This window comes from Falco rusticolus, chromosome Z, assembly GCF_015220075.1.
Source record: "Falco rusticolus isolate bFalRus1 chromosome Z, bFalRus1.pri, whole genome shotgun sequence".
NCBI classification, from domain to species: Eukaryota; Metazoa; Chordata; class Aves; order Falconiformes; family Falconidae; genus Falco; species Falco rusticolus.
In genome coordinates, this window is record NC_051210.1 from 45,959,952 (window position 1) to 45,981,049 (window position 21,098).

The following is a 21,098-nucleotide window of genomic DNA, read 5'->3' on the forward strand; positions in this document are numbered from 1 at the left end:
TACAAGTATAGATGAAATGATCAGCTAGGAGACTGTGCAAATAACTGATGAAAATAAAACAGGTGGCTTTCCAATGACACCCAAGGTAGGCAGTAGTCTCCTGGAAACATCAATAACATTAACTTAGGATCCTGTGATGTTTAATTATTAAGAAACATCTTTCTTGGTGCTTAATAAACCCCTGATTAGCAACTTATATGACCAAGAAGACTCAAAGCATGGAATAAAATACCCTAAATATACCTTGAGTGTTTGATGTGCAAGGGAGAGGTCTGAGCTATCAAGTACACTCAACTGAGAAAAATTCACTACGAAAAATAAACTCAGAAAAGACTCTCTTTTATTGGCTAATCTTTAACTGAGTGAACTAACTGGTCTTATTTGAAGCCAGGCTTGACTCTCCGTGCCATGGACCTCTATGCCAGACAGATATAAACCTTTAGAATAATGATCAGCAAGTATTCATTGAACATCTATAATTTTTCAGCTGGCAATTGTGTTTCACCCACAACACTTTAATGATTTCATAGACACCAGCACTAAACAGCGTTGATTTCCAGCCATGTCTAGGGACTGTGGTGAGGATTAATGTTGTTTAAACACCCCTGATTGTTTGGATATCTAGTTGAAGATCATGTACAGTTCTTAAATAGTGTCAAGATCTTCTTGACACTGCTAGAATTTTTTTCTTAAGTTTCCCAGTATGGAGACACTGGGGATCTTCAGCTTTGTGAACAATCCTGTTAGGATACTTAGTAGGACACCCTCAAACTATAGTTTCAAGGTCTAGTCAGATCTTATAAATATTATTTTCTTTTCGAAATTTGTTATTTTGTATATCAAAGGTTCTTCAGTGTTGCAGGCTGAGTCTACAGATTGATCCTGCAAGTACAATGTTTCACCAACAACTGTCCTGTGAATCCCACAGTTGTAGATAACTGGACATATTGTGGATACCATACTTGGGAAGAGAGCAGAACAAATGGAGGAGCTAGCAATGCTTGATGTCTTTCAGCAACAAGGAACTCATTAAATGAGATATATCCTTGCCATTCCAGGCAATACGTCTGGCACTGTTTTGTTCTTTTTGGATATAGGAGAATCTTTTTTTTCTGGCTTTGAACTCACCAGCTATAGCTTTTAACATCACAACAGACTGAAATCTAAGAAACAAAATTCTCTGGCTCTTTCAGTACCCTGCTTTGACTTATTCTTCCAGTAGCCTACCTATAGGACTGTTGAGCCTCTGGAGCCTCAGAGGAGGCATCTTGTCATTATATGAAACACTGAAATGGAATAATTTTGATCCTGGCCGCATGCACAGACACAGAAAAATACCTTTGCAATGAGCTTTGGGGTCTGTTTTGACCTCTAGTGTTTACAAGGCTATTCGCAATTCTGTAGTACTTGTTCTGCAGTTAGGATAAGCTGTGAGTGGAGAAAATCTCGCCTGATTTCGACTAAGTCTGAAAAGCACTCGATTCAAACACACCCTATCTAAAAGGAAAAAGCAGTCAATAAAGCAAATAAGGTGTAGGAATTAAAAACAAGGTCAGTAAAATTAACTTGGGAGGAGCCCTAGAGAAAAACAATACTTCCATATTACAAAAATGGCAGGTGGGAACAAAAACTAACTTAATGTTTCAACTTTCCTGTGGAAAAAAGATTATTTCTCCATCCTTTTTGCACGTGTAATGCCTTAGGCTGTACAATAAAGAAGCAAATGCCAACTTACACAGTATTTAACTTGTAATGGAGCACACTTTTCCTATTAAAAATATAACTCTTACAATTTTATCTCTCTCAATTCCACTAAATCTAACTTTGTTGAGGACAGACATTCTAGCCACCCAAGTTTCCTCCTGAGTCCCTATCTTTAACAGTTATCTTTAATAACCTATCAGGGTTATTAGAGAAATAACTTTGTTGAAGAAAAGTGTAAATTTACAGCTGCAGACTTTGGAGTTCAAGGAAATAACCTCAGTTCCATTGATTTTTCATTTTTATTTTAAAAACCTTTTTGGGACACAAGCAAGTGTCTTCCTATACTACAGCCATAAGGACAATAGAATGGGCAATAGATTGCTTGCAGGTTTTACTTACTTTGAAGGTTTGAATTTTATGAGCTTATTGATGATGCGGTTTTGATCTAATGGCTAGGTAGTTCAAACTGTAGCTAGATCAGTCTGAGTGACTATCTGGAATGTCGGATACTCCCTCCTACTCTAAAATTTTTGCTGCTGTTGGCAGAAAATCAGGGTTCATTTTCAGGACATTGCAAACATTTATCCTTCCTAAATGTTAATTGCAGAAGGTGCTTGAAATAGCAAAGAGATCATCTTAATGGTAGCAACATATGTGGGGTCTAAAACAAGAGGGGGGTTTTACTACACTTTAACAAATTGGTAGTGCATTTAAAAAAAAATGTTCTTTCTTGCCTTGCTGCATAATCTGTAGGTGGTGGTGCTACAACTTAAGTGTCCGCTGTTAAGTATGGTAAAATGGCCAATGCACAGTAGATGGTAAAGATGGACATCATTCCCACCTCACCGTGTTCTTCCTACTAATAAGTAATTCATTGCTGCCTTTGGTTCTGATTAAGGTTTTTCATTCATTGCCAGTTGCAAGCTGGAATTAATGAAGGACCAGTGATAACAAAATATATAGCCATGATATTCAGAATTTCTCCAAGTGCTTACTTGTACCATCTGTAAGAGCTGAGCTAGGCTTAGAGTTTAGGCCTTGATTCAGGCTTTGATTTAGACAAGTGTCAAGCACGTGGTCTATGTTAGTGTGTCCTTAAGAATAGACAAATGAAACTGCATTGATTGTAGATGGCTTAAGTATCATTTGAAAACTAATCAAATACTCAAGTACTTTGTGTGTGGGGGGTGTTAATAAACCAAAGCGCAAGTCAGTTTAATGAAATCCATTTGCAATAGAGATGAGAAACAAGTATTGAGACAACCTGACTTTCCAAGGATTTACCATGTCATGCTTGTGTATAACTTTCTTTAAAAACCAGGACATAGGCTTTTCTCCCAGTCTTTTTGTTCATGTATCATACTCACAGCTAAAATCAGCCGATCTCTTTCAATTAAGTCAGCTAGTTTATTCAAGAGCCTTCCTCGCTCTGAAGCATCCATTGTACGCCAGGGTGACCCAAGCTCAAAAGCTTTTCGAGCTGCTTTAACAGCCTTGTCTACATCTGCCTGTGGGGAAAACAGAGAAACTTTTATAATCAATAATCGATTCTGTGATCAGTCTTGTTGGTTGTTAAACATGTGAGGTGTTCTGCAAGTTAAATAAGGGACACCAACCCCAATCTAATCAGAATTAGTACAGTAATCTTAAATACATGGGTTATTTTCTTTAAAACACTTATCATTTCAGCAATGTGAAGTTGTATGAGAAACAGATGGTTTCTCAAAGCTTCTAAAACAAAAACATATTAAGGAACTTTATTTTTAAACTTCAGATTTTCAAACCTTCTGCCTTCTAGTGTCTGTAATTGGGGATGCACCCACCAATTACACTACTGATGCAATTTAATCTTTTTTATATACAAAGAGATGTCCAAACCTCTAAGTTAAATATTTAAGTACTCAACATCATCTAAAAGTATCTGGTGGTGCACTAAAGACCACATTAGAAAAATCTGTTCCTTAGAATGTTTCATAACAGGAACAGAGATTCATTATTGAGGAAGACAATTCGATGAGGTTGTTTTTGAAAGATTTAAGGAAAATTTGTATTTTAAATAATTTTAACAGTTGACTAAGTTTAAAATGCTAAGCCTAAATATTCTAAAGTTTAAACATCGTCTTTGCATTAAGCAAGGTAATATGTCAGTCCATTAATGGTGTTTATAGCATAATTTATTGTTTATCATTTGGCTTTCATTATAGCAGGAAAATTAATCTACAATGAATTGTATGAAACTGTTTCCTCTGCAAGGTTGTTCCAGAATATAAAAAACTAAATTATGAAATCTATTGAGAAAAGGTTTTTATTACTTGGAATTCTATAGCTCAAAATTTTGTAAAAGTTTCTCCAGGAAAGCAATGACATAAAAAGGAGGTTTATTCCACCCTTTTGTTGGCAATTAAAAACAAATTATGAGAAAAAAAAAATATCTATACATGGCCCATTTTCCTGAGCAATTTGCATGCATTGGTTGGAGGATTTCTTTCAAACTTTTTTTTGTACTGCTGGTTGCTAGTCTCTCCTGCAGGGGAATCACTATCAAGGCTGACTAGCTCAGCGAAGTTTACTAAGGTAACACCAAAGTCAATTGTTCAAAATTTTAGCCAGATTTTGGTTCACAGCAGGATCTCATCACCAAGATTCACCAGAAATCCTTAACCAATGTTGTTAGCCAGCAGGTAATTTGTAAAAGCAGGGAGTGTGTGTGTTTGGAAAAGTGGCTTGGAAAGCCCAGCACAGACGTGCTAGGCAGGAGGCCCCCAGAACTTCCCAAGGTTCATTCCAGGAAATTTGGAAAAAGATGGGAAGGGTCTCTACAAATAGCACAGCCATTACTATGAGGTAATACTGACCGGTCACTTAGATCAGGTAGTTGAAATCTACCAGATTAAAAGCAATTGCATTTCTTCAGAATCTGTCAGAATGTCATTAAATACCTCATCACTTATCTGTGACTCAGAAAATTGTATTCAATTAATATTTAATTCTGGTTTGTTTGGTTTTTTCTCTCTTGCCTCTGTCACAAATATTTTACAGCTTTGCAATGTGACTTGGGAGGTATGCCTTGACCTTTACAGAAAAGAAAGGGAAACCATGAGCTATACTTGTATGAATGATGTAAATTAAAACTAAATACAGTGCCATGTGTTCTTCCTACTACAAGTGCAGAAATACTTAAACAAAAAAAAATCGTATAAAGCTAATACAAGGCTGTGTATGAAAAATAAGGAAAAAAAAGTGTTCTTCAACAGTTGAAATTTGGGTACCTGAATCTACACTGAGTATAGAGACTGATAGCTCCTTTCAGAACTATGACTTTTTATAGAAGTACATTTGCTTTACATCCCACTGACCATTTGTTGAGCTGCTTTATTATTACTAGGGGCCTTTAGGATTAGCAAACATAGCTTGAAAGAGCCATCAAACTGAAAGGAAAACAGTTCCCCACCCACATATGTGTCTGTGCTTTGTAATCTCCACTTTTTTTTTTTTTTAAATACCACTGCAAGGCAGTGTACAGCCCTTTGTCAACCCTATTGTACACACAAATTAAATTCCTAAAATCTTGGCTCATTATCTAAAGACTAGGCTTTAGAATATTAGGTTCACAATGACTGTGTAATTTACTAGATTTGTACATTTCACTTGTCAATTTGGTTAATAGCAGTTGTCATTACACATTAGTTTGCAAAATTATTGGAGAGAAAGCAAACCCGTGTGTCGAACAGTATTATCTCTTTAATGATTTGTTAGGTTGCTTGTAAGGAATGAAAGCTACAAAAATTCTGAATGGGTAAGTGAACAGTTGCAGGTCATGAGTAATTTAATTTGAGGATGATCAAATATCAGGCCAACCTGATTTGCAGTGTAGTTTGGTTTTTAACACTGACTAGAGAAGAGGTAGAAGAAGTACCATTTTACATCAAAAGCATATATGGTTCTAGTGGGGTCAATTGAGAAGTTAACAGCATGCTTATGAAATTCTTTGGCTGAGGACAGAAAGAGCCTGAAATAATCTCAGTGACTGTGAGGACTATATACAGGTAATTGGGTCTAAAGAAAAGAAAGAAAACAGGCATTTGAAATACTCATGATTAGACATGTGAAATTATCAAAATACAAATTCATGAAGAATTTCTCAGCCATCTGCCTAACAAAATGTTTAAAATGTGTCTTCACTATGACTGTCTTAATAAAGTGTGGACACTATTGCTCACGTGCTAGACAGATAGCATTTGAGCCAATGTTTATGAGTGGATTCATGATGAAACTACAGAACAGAGTAACTAAGATTCAGTAAGCACAGGATGGTAAATGAACTGGGTTTCTTTGTGTTTCTCACAAAACCCATTTTATTTCAGAGTGAATCTTTGTACAATACATTATAGTATTTTGAAAGAGATTGTGCTTATTATATGGGCAGTATTTTTTCTGGTGAACTTTAACACAGATAAATGGCTTGTAAGTTTTATAGTAGTTGTCATGGATAAAAAGGTGTTTAATGGACATTCTGCTGCTGGATTTAAAACACCCTTGTTACAAATATTTCCAGATATGCATATTTCTTGACTAAAGTTAACATCAGATTTCATTTTGTGAGAAATCTGAGAAAATTTTCGCAGTTTTTGATGTAAAAATTTAACTTTGAGGAGAAAGTGTAGAAAAATGAAATAAATATTTGCAAGAATCAAACCAAGTAATTATAAAACCAATTTTATTTTCCATTACAGTCATCACTTCTTGTATACCTGTTACTTGGAAATAGAAAACTGCTCAGAGTTTATAAAAAAATTTCTTTGGTCATCAGTTTTAAAATGTTTAAAGAACATTGTCTGTTCTGTTTAAAAGTGTACACTGCTAATTGACAACTTACATTTAAACTATATGGTACCACTAGGCAAATCCTTTTCCACAAAAAATACATAATATACAGAAATATGGGGTTGTTTATTTGAAGGCTAAGGTTTTAATTATATCTTTGATATTATGTGTATGTGTGTATGTAATTTTCCAATAAGAAACCTTATAAATATAAAATACAAATACTTTCTTTAGGACCATGTTACAATACATTTTTCACAAAACCAAATATTTGAAGGGGACAGTACTGAGAAGATATATTTATATATAAAAAATGCTCATGGTAATGATCATCTTCACAGAGTCTGTGTGGGAAAATACAAGTATTTGTCCACTTCATGTTATTTATAATGAACAGGCTTTTATAAATGTGTCATGAACAGATTACATCACTGTAAGGAAAACACAGGAAAAAATAACAAAAAAATTTGCAATTATTAGATGTCACTGATCAAACATAATGAAAAGGATCAATATTATTAACAAAAGATATTAATAAAAATATTTCTTCAGAATTTTCCTCTGATGAGCAAGTTTCTAAGAATAAAACAGTTTTTCAGTGTTTGTTTACAAGGAACATCAAGGCAGTAAGGCTCATTAAAAAAGCTAAGAATTATGTTTGCAGAAGGTATATGGGATGAAGTAAGTATGTATCTGAGGTGGTGTTTTACATGAACAGAGACGGACGCTTGCATTCCTGCTTTTAAGATGCAGAATTGAATTTAAAACTAGGGTTAAGAGCGAGCAAGAAAGAAAACCCTACCTTGTCGCCTTCTTCAACCTCACAGATTTTCTCTTCATTTGCAGGATTAAAGACTTCAAATTTTTTACCACTGACTGAATCATGCCACTCATTGTTTATAAATATCTGCAGATGAAGAAATAGTGTGGCAATATTAGTAACATATTTTATCTGTTTTAATGAAAAAATCTCTTTCATAGCTGAGAGCTACCTGATTGATAGGTACCTGAAATAAAAAGTGTAACAGTTGTTTCTTCATTCTTCTGAAGAGATGAGTAACAACGTACACACTTAACCAGGATCAGCTTTTAAAATTAACTTCCTCTGGGGAGGCAAACTTCCTCTCTCTGCATGATCTTTGTACTTTGTTTTAGATCATCAGACAAAGGGGTCCTTCCTCTCTCAAACTGGTTTGTGACATTGGAAAGTTACAGCCATCAATGACCCACCTAAAACTACCTGGGTTTCCCATTCTCACAGGGTGGGTAACAATGGAGGGCCTTTCTGTTGCACAGCCCAAGAGAAGTAAACTCAGTCGTTGTGTTTAGTACATGTAATATCTCAGAGAACACAATTTTATTTAGCTTTGCTTTGATTTCTCTTCACTATCTCCTGCCAAAAAAGAAAATCCCCCCCAAAAACATCCAACAGCATGTCTTCCTGAAATTAAAGTCAAGATTAAAAAAAACCCCACCACAGTTAATTGAACGAAACAAAGAACGAACAACTTAAGCAGAGTAAAAAGTAAGCAAGTATACTTCTCCATTTCCATGTTACAGGAGAAAAATAATTAAGAGATTAGGGAGGAGCTCTTTTGTTTTTCACCCAAATCCTTTGGCTTTGTGGATTCCTGCTTGATTGAATGTGATCCTAATGGAGATTTAAAAGCAGAAACATAATGATCTTAATCTTTTACAGAAACAGCAGAATTTACTCCATTAAATAAAGATCAGAAGTATGAATCACGAGGATATGGCTGATGTATTCACCACAATTACACTGTGAGTAACCTTGGAGAAAACCTAAACTGTTCTTTCTACTTGGTGCATTTCACAGAGACACTCTCTTAAAAACACAGTTAGCAGCCTATACTGGGAGAAAAGTTCTCTCTCACACATTGTTGTTGCCTGGAAAGGAAGTTGAATTACTTTATTGATGAAATCACACACACTTATTTCTTTAATTGCTGTTTTTCTGCTTGTCCTAATCTTACAAGGAAAGGAGGACTATCCTTCCAGACTGAACCAGCACAAAGCAAAATGTTTACACTGGCCAAATTAAAATGTCCAAGAGCTGACAATGAGGGGAATTTAAACAGTACCTTATGGGCAGAAGATGGCTATGATCCTCATCTATACATATAACCCTGTACAACTCAACAGATCCTAATGAAAATATACAGGAAACAGTGGCACTTCTGATCATAGTTTTCAAAGCTAGTTCCTACACCTCCTTGAAAAGACTGTTTGCAGGGTCTCATTCTGAACATTTCCACGTCACAATGCTGTTATTCCCTAGGAATTGTGTTATGGGTACCAGAGGCGGGGTTGTGCTGTATTACCATAATCCTGCACTCAGCGTGTGAATATAACCACACACACATATAGCAAATGTGCGTGCTGACAGTGTATATGCCCTCATGGCTTGACAGGATTACAGCTGATGGTAATGTATATGGGGGGCTCTTCTCTCTCCTTGCCCTACCTGAAAGTTTCTCTGCAAAACACCAGGAATTCAAATGTCTCTGGTTTTAATCTTCGGTACATGCTGCAATTCCTGCTTTTGAAGAGTGATGCTACTTGCCTTGTATGACTTCAGGCTTTGCCAAGGTGATCCTTGGGTAATCATTTTAACTGTCTTGCTTTATAATCAGTATGACTATTTTCTGCTTAAGGTGATCCTATCCATTTGATGAGATTCATTATTTATTCAGTAATTTCAATCAATATCCTGATTAAGTCCGATTTAATGGTCACAGCTACCAAATCTTCTGTCACCCTGAAATTGATGACACTTCCCTGCCTCCTAGTCAGCCTTTAGGAATAAAAGTTATAAAATGCTTGTTATTCTGACTATTACTGTCCATGTCTGACCATTATTGTTTGAACTGCAAGGGATATTACAGCAAATTAATATTACTTGTGTACATTTTCATAGTTTTTCATACTTAATTCCAACTCTGAGGATCTCTGATGTGTCTTCACACTGGTTTCTCTTAGCAGACACCACCAGCCTTGATTTTCCATCCTCCTAGATATTGTATAACCCCTTTTACTAATCTGTTGCCTTTGTGTGGAACATCCACGTACCAGGAAAACCAGGCCAGTCTGCATTGCTCATTTAACTGTTTTATCCTGACTTTTACCTGTCAGAGACTGGAGAAGTCTAACATTAAAACCAAAACAATAAGTTAAAATTGTGCTTTCCTCAATCTTGCTAGAATATCCTGTCTTTTTATTTAATGTCTTTCTATTTCAAGATTTTCACAGTGCCAAATATATAGCTAGCAATTAAGCACAAAAGAACAATTGCACAGCAGCTGACCTACACCAAAGTTAATCATAACAGCTTACCCAGCAGCAACGAAATTGATATCCATATTTAATTTAATAAATGTTAGGAACTGTTTCCTTACTTGGAGATCAAACTTTTATACTGGGTCAAAGTACATTGTGTACTGAATTACTTTGCAAGACTGGAATAAATACCATTGACTCTTCACTGAAACATTACTAGTGCACTTAGAAGAAGACCCAAACAAAGCAAGGTGGGAATTGTTGTTTCCCATGTTGAACTTTTATGATCTGTAACCATTTGTGGTTTCATAACCCCAGAAATTCAAACCTAGTCCCTTTTGTATGGGAATAAGTAATTGGCAAAGGTACTGTTAAGTTTGAAATCCTTATAAGGTCTAAATGACATCAGTGTTATACAAGAATACTTTCTTCAAAAACAGCACAAAATTCCTACCATGTCTATTTTACTTTTACTATTAATTTTGTTATCCCATATACTATGGGACTTTCCTTCTCTTTCAAGCTCTGGTGTCCTAATTTCAGTTGTACTATATGTCCCTTAAAATTATGTCCAAAGAGGGTTTCAGGAGTGAGAAATACTGCAGCTCTCTAGGTTTTTGGTTACTGCATGTTAATAAGACTGTTGAAAAAATCTGTAAAAATCAGTCTGCTTTTCCCTTAAAACAAACAAACACTGCAATTGTGCCTGAAAAATCAGTGTTTTTCAGTTTTGTAGGGAAAATATGGCACTATACACACTATTATAAAAAGGTAAATGTCTTTTTAAAAGTGTACTTTATACTATTATGAAAATAACTATAATATTTCTGGGTTTTGCCTCCTGTCATATTAAAGATGATACAAAATGAATTGATTCAGCAATTGCTAAGTGACAGAGAATAAAACAAGCTACTAAAAATATGCTCTACTTACTCCCTAATTACTGAGAAATTATGCGATATTCCACAGCTGTGAAAACTTAAGAGGACAAGCAGAGTGAAGGCTAAGGACCTTGGGGTAAAATTTGAGGCACTTATCTCTGTTCAGAATTGCAAAATAGAACTGCGGCCCTATCCATACATGTAGAAGGTCTGTGCTACCCTAGAGTTAGCCACTTTTGAGCCACTGCTGGTAAAATTGTCAAAGTGGGTTAACTTTTTACTTCTGACCCTGCCTAGAAACAGGAAGAGAAACCTCATTGGAAAGATCTGACACATGGCACAGATGTTGAAAAAAAGAAGTTATGTTGCTCCTGAGTGTCATGTAGGTTGTTCTCCAAAGTGGACATGATGATGTATACTGTCCAGTATTAACAGTACCTGTCACCCTCTGTCTAACCACCTCTGTGATCTCTGGGTTTGGGTCAGTGCTGATACGGGGTTGCCACCCTAAGCTGCCCTCTCAGTGCCTAAGCCCATCTTCCTGCTGTTGACAGGCTGGCGCCCTTCCTTCTTGCTCTGTCCCAGTGCCACTGCATTGCTGGCATGCATGTGAGATCTTGATCATGTCTGTCATCAAAACCACGGCAAGGTCTGACTGACTGTGCCAGAGATTTTGTGCTTGAACCATGCCTGTATTTAAAGTCATGGAATCTTGTCCCACTTTTAGTCACTGTAGCTGTGAGGCCAACTAACAGAAAAGATGTGATTCTCATTTCCCCTCCATTAAGATACAGGACACACTGTTGCTGCTGAGTAACAGGAACATTTAAAAAGAAAGAGAGAAAATACTTTGGGGCAAGCAAATCAAATGGTTGACTCAGGGCAGGACAAAGCAAAGACACCAAAACTACAGGATAAAATTTTCTACCACACAGGTCTGGGATTTAAACTTTATCACCACACAACATATGTTATGAAAAAGTGACAGCTTTCAGGCAACATATTTTACATATTTTCAATACAATATTTGTATTGAAATTGCTTACACTGACTGTCTGAGTGTTGTTAATAACTGGGAAATAGTTTGGTAGTAACTATCAAGATCAATAAAAATATTATCTCTAAATGGGTATGGTGACAACTTCCTATTAATATATTCCTGTATGTTTCAGCTTGTTTCTATGTGGGCACCACATATAGTGTCATTGCTGCCTCCAACCATCACAACTGACCAGCAAACTTCTGATGTAACAATGTCAGGAAAATAAATACTTAAGACCCTGGAAATTTCAGATACATGATGGAGATAATTACAGGAGTATCCACACAAAATTCTGACTCTTGTTAAAAGACAAAGACAACAGTTAAATGGTTAATATGAAAAAAGACTTATTTAGTAACTAGTTACATTGCCAAGAAAAGAGACAAAGCAAAAGGTAAATATTAACATAACACTGCTATGATGTTACAGTATGCCAAATTCATATCTGTCTGTGAAAGGAATAATAGCAAAACATACCATTTTTGGAAGTTTTTAGAGTATTGGTTTAAATACTGGATTTATTACACCAACCAGTATCACCCATGATATTAGTTTAGAATATCTTCCTTATTAATGTTTCTAATACCATTCCCATTTAAAACATAACTTTATCAGGACTGTATAAATCAAACTATCCAGATGTCTTTCATAAGCCAGATAGCAGTCTTGCATATGCAGGTATGAAAGACAGAAAAGAGAAGGAAATAGTCAAAGCTCTCCATATAAGCAATGTTACATGCAGTGCAGGCAGCTGCACACATAAATGTGCATGCAGCCAAGCTCATTTAATGCTGTGGAGTACATCATGCAAACAAACAGAATGTGGGTCTCTAAATCCATGCAACATGGAAGTACCACCCAACAGGACCCTTTGGCAACTCCCTCGTGCTGCTGAAAAAAACATTTGGAATCATCTTGAAATAGGTTACAGTGTTTTCCCTGTCAGTCAGAACTCCACTGGTTGCATATATATTTTTGTGCTGATTTGTCAGCCATAAATGCAAAAGACCTGCCTTTCTGTGGCATGTGCTGTGCAGGGGGTTGTCTGTGATGACTGACTGTGGCCCATGAGCTTTAGGGCTGCAAATTTATTTTTCAAGGATTTGGAAATGTTGTTGCAAACATTTTGTAACTGTTATTTCACTGGCATTTTTAGGGGAGAAGATGTTTTTGTATTTCAACAACAAAAACAAATTCTTTCTTCAACAAAGAATTAATGACTTCCAGACTTCTTTGCACTAGAACTGGAAATACCCATTTCTTGTAGATGAGACTGTACACTACTAAAGCTTAGTATTTAAAATAGAGCCCAGGTAATGGTCTATTGCTGTCAAAAACCCTCTGACTGGCTTTATTTGCCAGTGTCAGAGTGCAATAAAATCTTGATTCTCTGAAATGATTGATTTCTGTTTAGATAATCTATTACTATTCACCACTTGGGGTTGAAGTTATGTGCAAGACTACAGTATTTTTGTCATTGTTTAGAAACTTGATTTGGTCACTTAAATGATTTGAGCAAAGAACAGGAAGACAAGACCTGCTCTTTATCTTTCTTTGTCATCCCAGTATCTTTTACCCTTTAGTCCCTGGGTATTTTGAAAGGACCATGAATTCATTTTTTTAGGTACCTGTAAGGTGGGAAGTGCCATGTTTGGGTCTGTGCCACATAAGGAAAGAAAGTATTTGACTCTGGACAGCTTTGCCTGGTGAAATAGATTTTAGGGCCTCTATATTCTGTGTCATCACCTTATGAAACAGAGCTTCTTGCTACATCTTGAGTAAGGATCCCCTTTTTGTGAATTTAATACTGGGCAAAGTCTGTACAGGGTTTCAAGCCTCAGTGCTTTTGTAGAAGTGACGTAGAAGTGCAACTTAGAGAAGAAAACACTTCATTTCTGATGTTGCAAAGATCCTATACATGACCCCATATTCAGCATTTCTGTATAAATTTACTCTTTGTCAGGGAAGAATGTTTATGTAATTTGCTATTATGGTTATAAATTATAATCCATGTTACAGAAATAAGTCAAGAAACATAATAAAACTACCTAAAATGTGGACTGTCCCAAATTTAGCTATTAAGGGTAGCTTTATAAACATGGAATGAAATATCTAAGCTATCTTCTCTTTAGATACCAGGAACTCTTCCAAACTTAAAGTACAAGAAAAAGCATAACCTCTTCCCACCGTAAATCTGCCCTCAGATAGCCTACAATCCTTGCTATGATAAAGCTTTTCTTGACAATGCTCTTCAAATGAGCCCAGCTGCCTGTTTTACAGAGCTAAAAGCCATCACCATGTTTCAACAGCTGCTCAGTTGACTGATCACAAGCTTTCTAGTGCAGAGCAGTAAACCAGGGAATGACACCCCATCGTTCTTTTAGAGGCTGGGAACAGTGAAGAGGCACCAGGGCTTTGGCTGGGCTTCCACGTGCTGCAGATAATTCAGCATCGCTCAGGTGAGGTGATGCACTGTGCTGAAAAATTGTTGGCACCTGTTCACACCCGCTTCTATAGATTATGAGAGTCATTCAGATATTCTTGAGTTTGATGATGGCAGTAAATCTTAGAGTTACATCTAAACCTGAAAGAGATTTGTTGCCCAAGAGAAGGCTCATTTCAGGTGCTATAAATTCTGATTTAGTAGTCCCAAAATAAGTCATGGAGTCTCACTGTATTCTTTATGAAATACAGTTAAACTATGTGAAATTGTTTAAGGAACTACTAAAATCTGAAATTGTAAGCTTTAAACAAATACATCAATTTATCAATTTAGAATACCTGCTGTGAAATCCCCACCCCTTAGTTTTTTCCTTACAAGAAGTTGATATTTGGATAATATTTATTTTTTTTTTCCCTCTCTTGGGATTTTATGTTATTGTTGATACAGGAATTACATTTTACTGCTGTAATGAATCAATAATCTGAGAACATACTCTTTCAATTGATTATTTATTTAAACATTCTAATTTGTCAGTTAGTAGCTTTGTATCTACAAAGTCAGCTGATCTTAAAAAGAGCATGGTTTTATAGAACCTTTAGAGTTGATTACCTCACCCAGATATTCTGATTAAAGTTTTGTGTTTTTACCCCTCCTCTTTGTGAAGCTAGTGGTTGCAACATATATGATAATCAGTTGCAATTTTTCTTCACTCAGAGTGGCTTACCCTTCTACACTTTCTGATATTTCACATGCAGCTTAGCGAGAGAATGCGCTGCAGTTTTCTCTCTGCAGTGTAATTTGACAACATAATAATTAACTAATCTGAGTTTCTCTGACTAAAGGAACATCACAGGGTTTAGTGTATGTGAGAGCATCATGACAGAAATCATTTGTCAAACAATCATTGTCATTCCTCAGTGTTGGCTAAGTAAAATATTTACTAGTATATTTTTAGCCAGCTACCAACACTCATTCAGTTCATTGGAATATCTTTAAAGGAGATTCAGATATGAAACCAATTCAAGATCACTTTGTGGTTCCGCATTTACACCAATTTAACTATTTAAAATGCATTCAACTTAATACTGACATTCAAATTCCCTGAAGAGTGCTTAGTTTTATGCTATATGTCAAAGGCATAATCTGAAATGCAGCTGAACTGACCTGTAGATCCATAGACATATGGAATTAGTTAAATTATCTCTGTAAAAGGCTCAAAATGATCCTTCCCATAGAAAATAAAATCAAGTGTTAAGTAAAGAGTAAAGTCCTTGGAAGATCTTCTGCAGACCTTTCTTCAGATCCTTGTGTGATGACTGTTGATATTATGCCATGGTAGAAAAAGAAAATAGTTTCCAAAGCTGAGGGATCTGCTGATGTCCAAGGTGCTTCATACAGAAGGTTAATATATCAGCAGTAATTAATGCTTCCCTCATCTTGATCTCTCTAATGTAACTAGTCAAAACAATCCCACACCCCATGTTACAACTTGTATGGGACAAGAGAGGAGCAGGATGGATAAGAAGAGGAGAGTGGAAAGGCTTTATTAAATTGTGGGATGACTGCTGGGTATGGAATGACATTTCTATTATCCCACCTCCCTGCCCCTAATTACACAGTTGTGGCTTTCAGACAGTCCTGTGTGATATTTGAAGAGAGGAGGGAAAGGATTGCAAAAGCCTAGCCTCTGCAGGGGTGTGTTGGATTTGATTACTTGTAGGTACACAGTTTTGTAAACAAGTGCATTGCATTTCTGCAGAATTACACATTATATGCAGTTTTTAAGGAAATGGTATCTATTGTAAAGGCAAAAGGAGCATGCATTTGCTGTGTGACACTTTCCTTAATTGTACACTATGGACATTTCAGCCATGCTGGCTGCCTTGTGGTTGTTTTTGGTATTAATGGAATAAGTTTTTGCTAACCTAATACTTTAGAAAGGTAGAAATGTTTACAGGGATTTATGTCTTGCATATTTACTTACACCAGATTTCTGAGCTTGCATTTCACTCATATTAGTTTTTCCCTTTGGAAAAATAAAACAGCAAACAAATAGGACTGTAGTTTCTGGAACACCACTGTGACCTAGGTACTAAAGTATCTTCTCCGAATTAAGCTTTTTGTTGTTTTTTTTTGAGACAGGAAGAGCAGTAGAGAGCTATCACATGGCAGAACTCCATAGCTTTCATGGCCTGTTAAATATTTACAAAGTAAGGTCCTGTGTGATTTATTCAAGAAAGACATGCATTGAAATCTAGTTAGGTTTTTTCCATGAAAAAAATAGGATAGAGTGGAGTTTGAAAGGACCAGTCTAGATATTGCTGCACACTTTTCTTTTGGAAAAGAGAATAAGCACTGGCTCTAGAAAATAAAAATTATTTCCATTGCAATGGTAATGAGAAAAATAATGAACAGTAACCAAAGAGTCTCCAAAGAGAAGAGGTCTTTTCTGATCAATTATTCTACCCGGATGTTTCAGAGGGCAGAGTTTCAATATTTTGTGCCAGCAGTTTGTTCAAAGTTCTTGCAGTTATCTGCGTACTATGATACAAAACAGGCAAAAGTCTTTTCAAGCTGGGAACACAAGTCTGGATTCAGACCTTCTTTATCTGTGCATATCTAACTGCATATGGAAAGATTTTACTATTTTAAAAGTTTATGGTAATGTTGCGTAATTAGTGATAGTAGGCTTTACCTGTTTTATTGATAGTTACTTGGTTAAGCTGAAAAACAGATTCATTACCTCTAAGAAAAATATGTGAGTGGAATTAATTTTATTTTAGTTTCATTTTCACACATCCCTTTCCACATAAGCTGATTTGGTATAATTATTTACATCTGATTGTAATAATGATACAATATGCTACCATTTTAATTTGTTCTCACTGTTCTGAAAATTAATATAATAATAGAAACTTTTCCTTCTTTGCTCCATTTATATTTTCTGATAAACTTATCACTGCAGAAAGTTTGTTTCAGGAGAAAAACACCCCCTACTGCAAGTGAAATATGAAAGGATTCTATCCCACTTGCACACTTCCTGAAATACTTGGGGTAAAAGCATGACTGAACATTAATTACTAACACGTATAATATCAGAAACAGGTCAGAATAAACATTTTAAACACTGATTTAGTTGCTTCCGTGGTTCATCTAAGATTAAAATGAGCACAACCTACTGTCTGAGCTGAATGCATAAGAAAAATTAAGAAACGCAAATGCTACTAACCTTGGTGTACTTAATTTGAAGATTTTTGAGTGGTTCAGGCAGCGCTGGCAAAACCGGAGCAGGACTGCTGTCTGAACCTTGCTTCTTCATATTCTCAGTTGAGGAGTTTGACTCTGTTCCTGAAACACAGGTGAAACTGGGTTGAGGGAACCACAGTGATTTTTGTCCTGACTGAGCTCTTAGCTTTATTTGTGCTTTTTTATCTGTACCAGCCATGGCATATTTGCATGCAGGAATATGATTGGATGAAAGAATTCATTGCAAGGAGAAAATGACACTACTTATTTTTAAGACCAAAAGCAACAGCCTTTTCACTGAGCTGAGACCTCGATGAAGCAAATGCTGCTGAAACAATCTGCTTAGCCAGACACCACGGATTTCTTACTGGGGAACACAGTTTAAAGCTCCCTTGTCTTACCTGTAAAATTACTTTCTTTTAGCAGGCAGGTCCTCAGATTTTAGCTGACGTTCTTCACGTACTTGAAGGCAGCTCTGAAGGTAAAGACAGACTTATGAGCTCTGGAAACAAACTAAGCCCTTCTCACTGGAGTGTTGGCAAGAATTCCCAGAGCTGGAAAGCATTTACTAAAAAACAAGCCACCTTAGGTTACGCTTTAATATGTTCAGAGTACATTATAATTCCTGTAATTAATACCTGCTTTGGAGATCACAGAAATAAGAGATGGCTATGGTGATAGAAAATCCTTCACATGCTTTTCAATAGATGTGAAGGTAGGACAGAGTTGATTGATCCAGGAAAAATGTTCTGTGGGTAGAACCAAGCAAAACCTTGTGGTTTTTTTTTTTTAAATATCACAACAATTTTAAGGACAACATTTTTACTTCAGTGCCCTTTGGAAAATATTGTCTGTGTCTTTCAAAATAAATGATTTAATAGGCAGGACTTTTCTATCTAAGGTGGAACCCATTGGTGCTTATATGCCCAGTTCTGATCATTCAATAAGAAACATATCTCTGGTATAGGCAAATAATTTTCTGAGGCACAAGAAACTCCTTTCTTCATGAAGTCTTATCCTTCCTGATGAATGGTATCACAGAACCAACTGGGACTGAATTAGCACCTTTTTAATATGCTGAGCTTCTGATATATGCACAGTGGATTTTTGCTATAGAAATAAAAAGAAGTGATCTTATTGCTTTCATTGAGTCAACACAGATGCTTGAAAACCTCACTGAGTTAACTCATGTATCAGGCATCATCTAAACCATGTGGCAATGGAAGCTTTGTTGCTTTTAACTGATGGATGATATAGGACGTATCATGAGATGGATCTTATGATGCATTAGTTATATGTAACATATTTTCTGATTTAAAGAGTATGATATAATTATCATTGATGATATTTGTGTTTGGACATATGGTTGGAGCAAGAGCTTCTGGCATTTAGAAAAGTCCAGGTAATTTCCGGATAAGAGAGAATTCTACTCACAACAGTCATCTCTCAGGGTGGACTTGGGCTAGTTTCAGCCACTCACCATATCAAGGGCACCCATTCGCATTACTGTAATGTCATGATTTCCAAGGTTACCAGCTCAGTTACTTCCTTTTGGATGCACCCTTCAGCTACTCTGCCTCAGCTGGCCAGCTCAAGCCGTCCCAATGTAAAATGGTATATTGGAGAGTTTTGTGAACAGCACTTTCAGATCTTAACATTTTGGGTTACAGTGTTGGCCTGTCTTAAGTAATGTCATTGAGTCTCATAAAAAAAGACGATGTCTAAATAGAGTTTGATCACTATTATTTGGAATATAGCTTTTCAATGTTACCTTCATGCAGCAAATTTTTGTGGTTTTCCTTTTTCTTTTTCTTTTCTTTTTGTTTTGTTTGTTTTGTTTTGTTTTAATTTTCATCTGATTTTATGGTTCAAACACTAAAGACTACTCTAATAATCTTCCTGCCACTCTTTTCTCCATTAATCCACAAAGAGTTTGTGTCTGGTTAATTCACCTGCTAATTACTCAGATTTCCCTAACTTAAATATAATTTAACTGAGCCATAAGCCAGATATTAGTGGAATTCCCTGGTTTCAGGCAACAGAAAAAAATCTTTCTCCCAAGCAGGAGTGTTCTAAATACATTCTCATGCTCTAAATACTCTCATATTTAGGTACCATTGCATTCCTGAGGTGTTTTTAAAACGACTAAGTTAGAATTGAATTAGGATAACCTTTTTGGAAAATGACAGCATTTACCCTCTTCCCACGTCTATAAGGACAGCCTGAAATCTGCTTAGACAGGCTTTAGAAATAGTACCCTGGGTGAAAAGTTTCAACTTTTCCAAACATGCCCGCAATCATTGTTTTATTTTCCACACTATTGATTCATTTAACACATACTTTACCATCTTTCTTTCCTTTCAGTTTCCCTCTTTCACTCTCGGATTGCATGAATCACCTTCACTACCACGCTTCCTGTGAGTCCTTTCTTTTCTCTCTAAGCCTTTTGTATTGTTAAAAAGGTCTCATCTTTTAAAAAGATTACTTGCTATCTTGAGCAATCTGCTTTTCTATGTGCGCCTTATCGGCTGAGACTTGCTCCAAATAGTACCATTAATGTCAATAATTCCTTTAACTTCTCTGTGTTATCATATCTGGGAATGCCTGACTCCCCTCCTTTTTTCGAGGAAATTTGAACTACTGCTTAGCCTAGCTGTTCATGACCATCCCAATCATCTCCCTGCCAATAACTTTCCTATTCACTTTCAGCCTAGGATTCCTTTTAGCCTAGCATAGGAATTACATCCTTTTCCTCATATCGCAGTTGCTGTTTACTACATCTTCTTCCTATTTTTGTTCTGTATCTTTTTTTCCCCATCCTGCATCACTAACATTACACATTTTATCTGAATAAAGATGTGCACTTCAAGCACTACATATTTTGTAGACTGTACTATTCTTTCAAGTAGTGAATTATAACACTTATTACATTACAGTTATATTACAGATATTGTATCTGTAGTTTATATAGTCTGAAGTTTACATAGCTCTGTTGTTAATATTTGCTTGGAAAATATTAGATTCTACCTAATTTTTTTCTTTCTTGTGATCAATTATCTGACTGTTACTTATCGTTGTCTTTTCACTGCTAAGGAATGAACCTTAGCTACTCCTCAGCCAGGAGAACTACACGACATATTATGTGACTATGTGGTAGTGCTTTTTATGCTGTAATGCATAACATTTTTCCCAGGTTAAACTTACTGAGTTCCCCTATTCAATAAAAGATCAAAAACAAACAAACAAAAGGTTGTAAGTAAGCTCTGAGATGCCTTACTGCATGACATCGGCAGTGCTAAAACACAAGATTGAGGGCTGCATGAATTATGTAATTCTGTGTCAGTACATTAAATGAAAGTCTTAGGCTGGAAGAATCTGTAAATCACTTGTCCATGTGTTTCTTCGCAAAGATGAAATAAAAATAAATCAGTAACTAAACAAAGAGTTCCAGAGTACAAGTAACCTTTCTCCTTAGGTGTGATTATACAGTGGGATATCACCAATGTCATTGGCAGTTACTTTTTGATTGGATTCATTGTGATTTAGGTGGGCAAACTGTTTGACCTATGTTCTTGAGGTTCATTGTGGCCCCATATTCATTGCATGAGATACCGTTCAACAGCCAGCAGCACACAGACGTAAGCAGAGCTTTAGCTGGGCT

The 21,098-nt window shown here is 36.1% G+C and overlaps 1 protein-coding gene across 2 annotated transcripts in view; it reads right to left on the reverse strand.

The window, feature by feature from the left end:
• The window catches only part of ALDH1A1 (aldehyde dehydrogenase 1 family member A1), a 58,545-nt gene that overhangs the window by 20,957 nt on the left and 16,490 nt on the right, over nt 1–21,098 (reverse strand). Inside the window, exons 2-5 of one of the 2 annotated variants that reach the window (XM_037373843.1) lie at nt 17,839–17,910; nt 17,421–17,539; nt 7,331–7,435; nt 3,072–3,212 (exon numbers count right to left, since the gene is read on the reverse strand). In XM_037373843.1, coding sequence (XP_037229740.1) covers nt 3,072–3,212; nt 7,331–7,435; nt 17,421–17,510 — 336 coding nt within the window. In that variant the 5' untranslated portion in view covers nt 17,511–17,539; nt 17,839–17,910. Of the gene's footprint in view, nt 1–3,071; nt 3,213–7,330; nt 7,436–17,420; nt 17,667–17,838; nt 17,911–21,098 lie in introns of those variants that run through there. The other variant, XM_037373842.1, reaches the window with a different exon arrangement.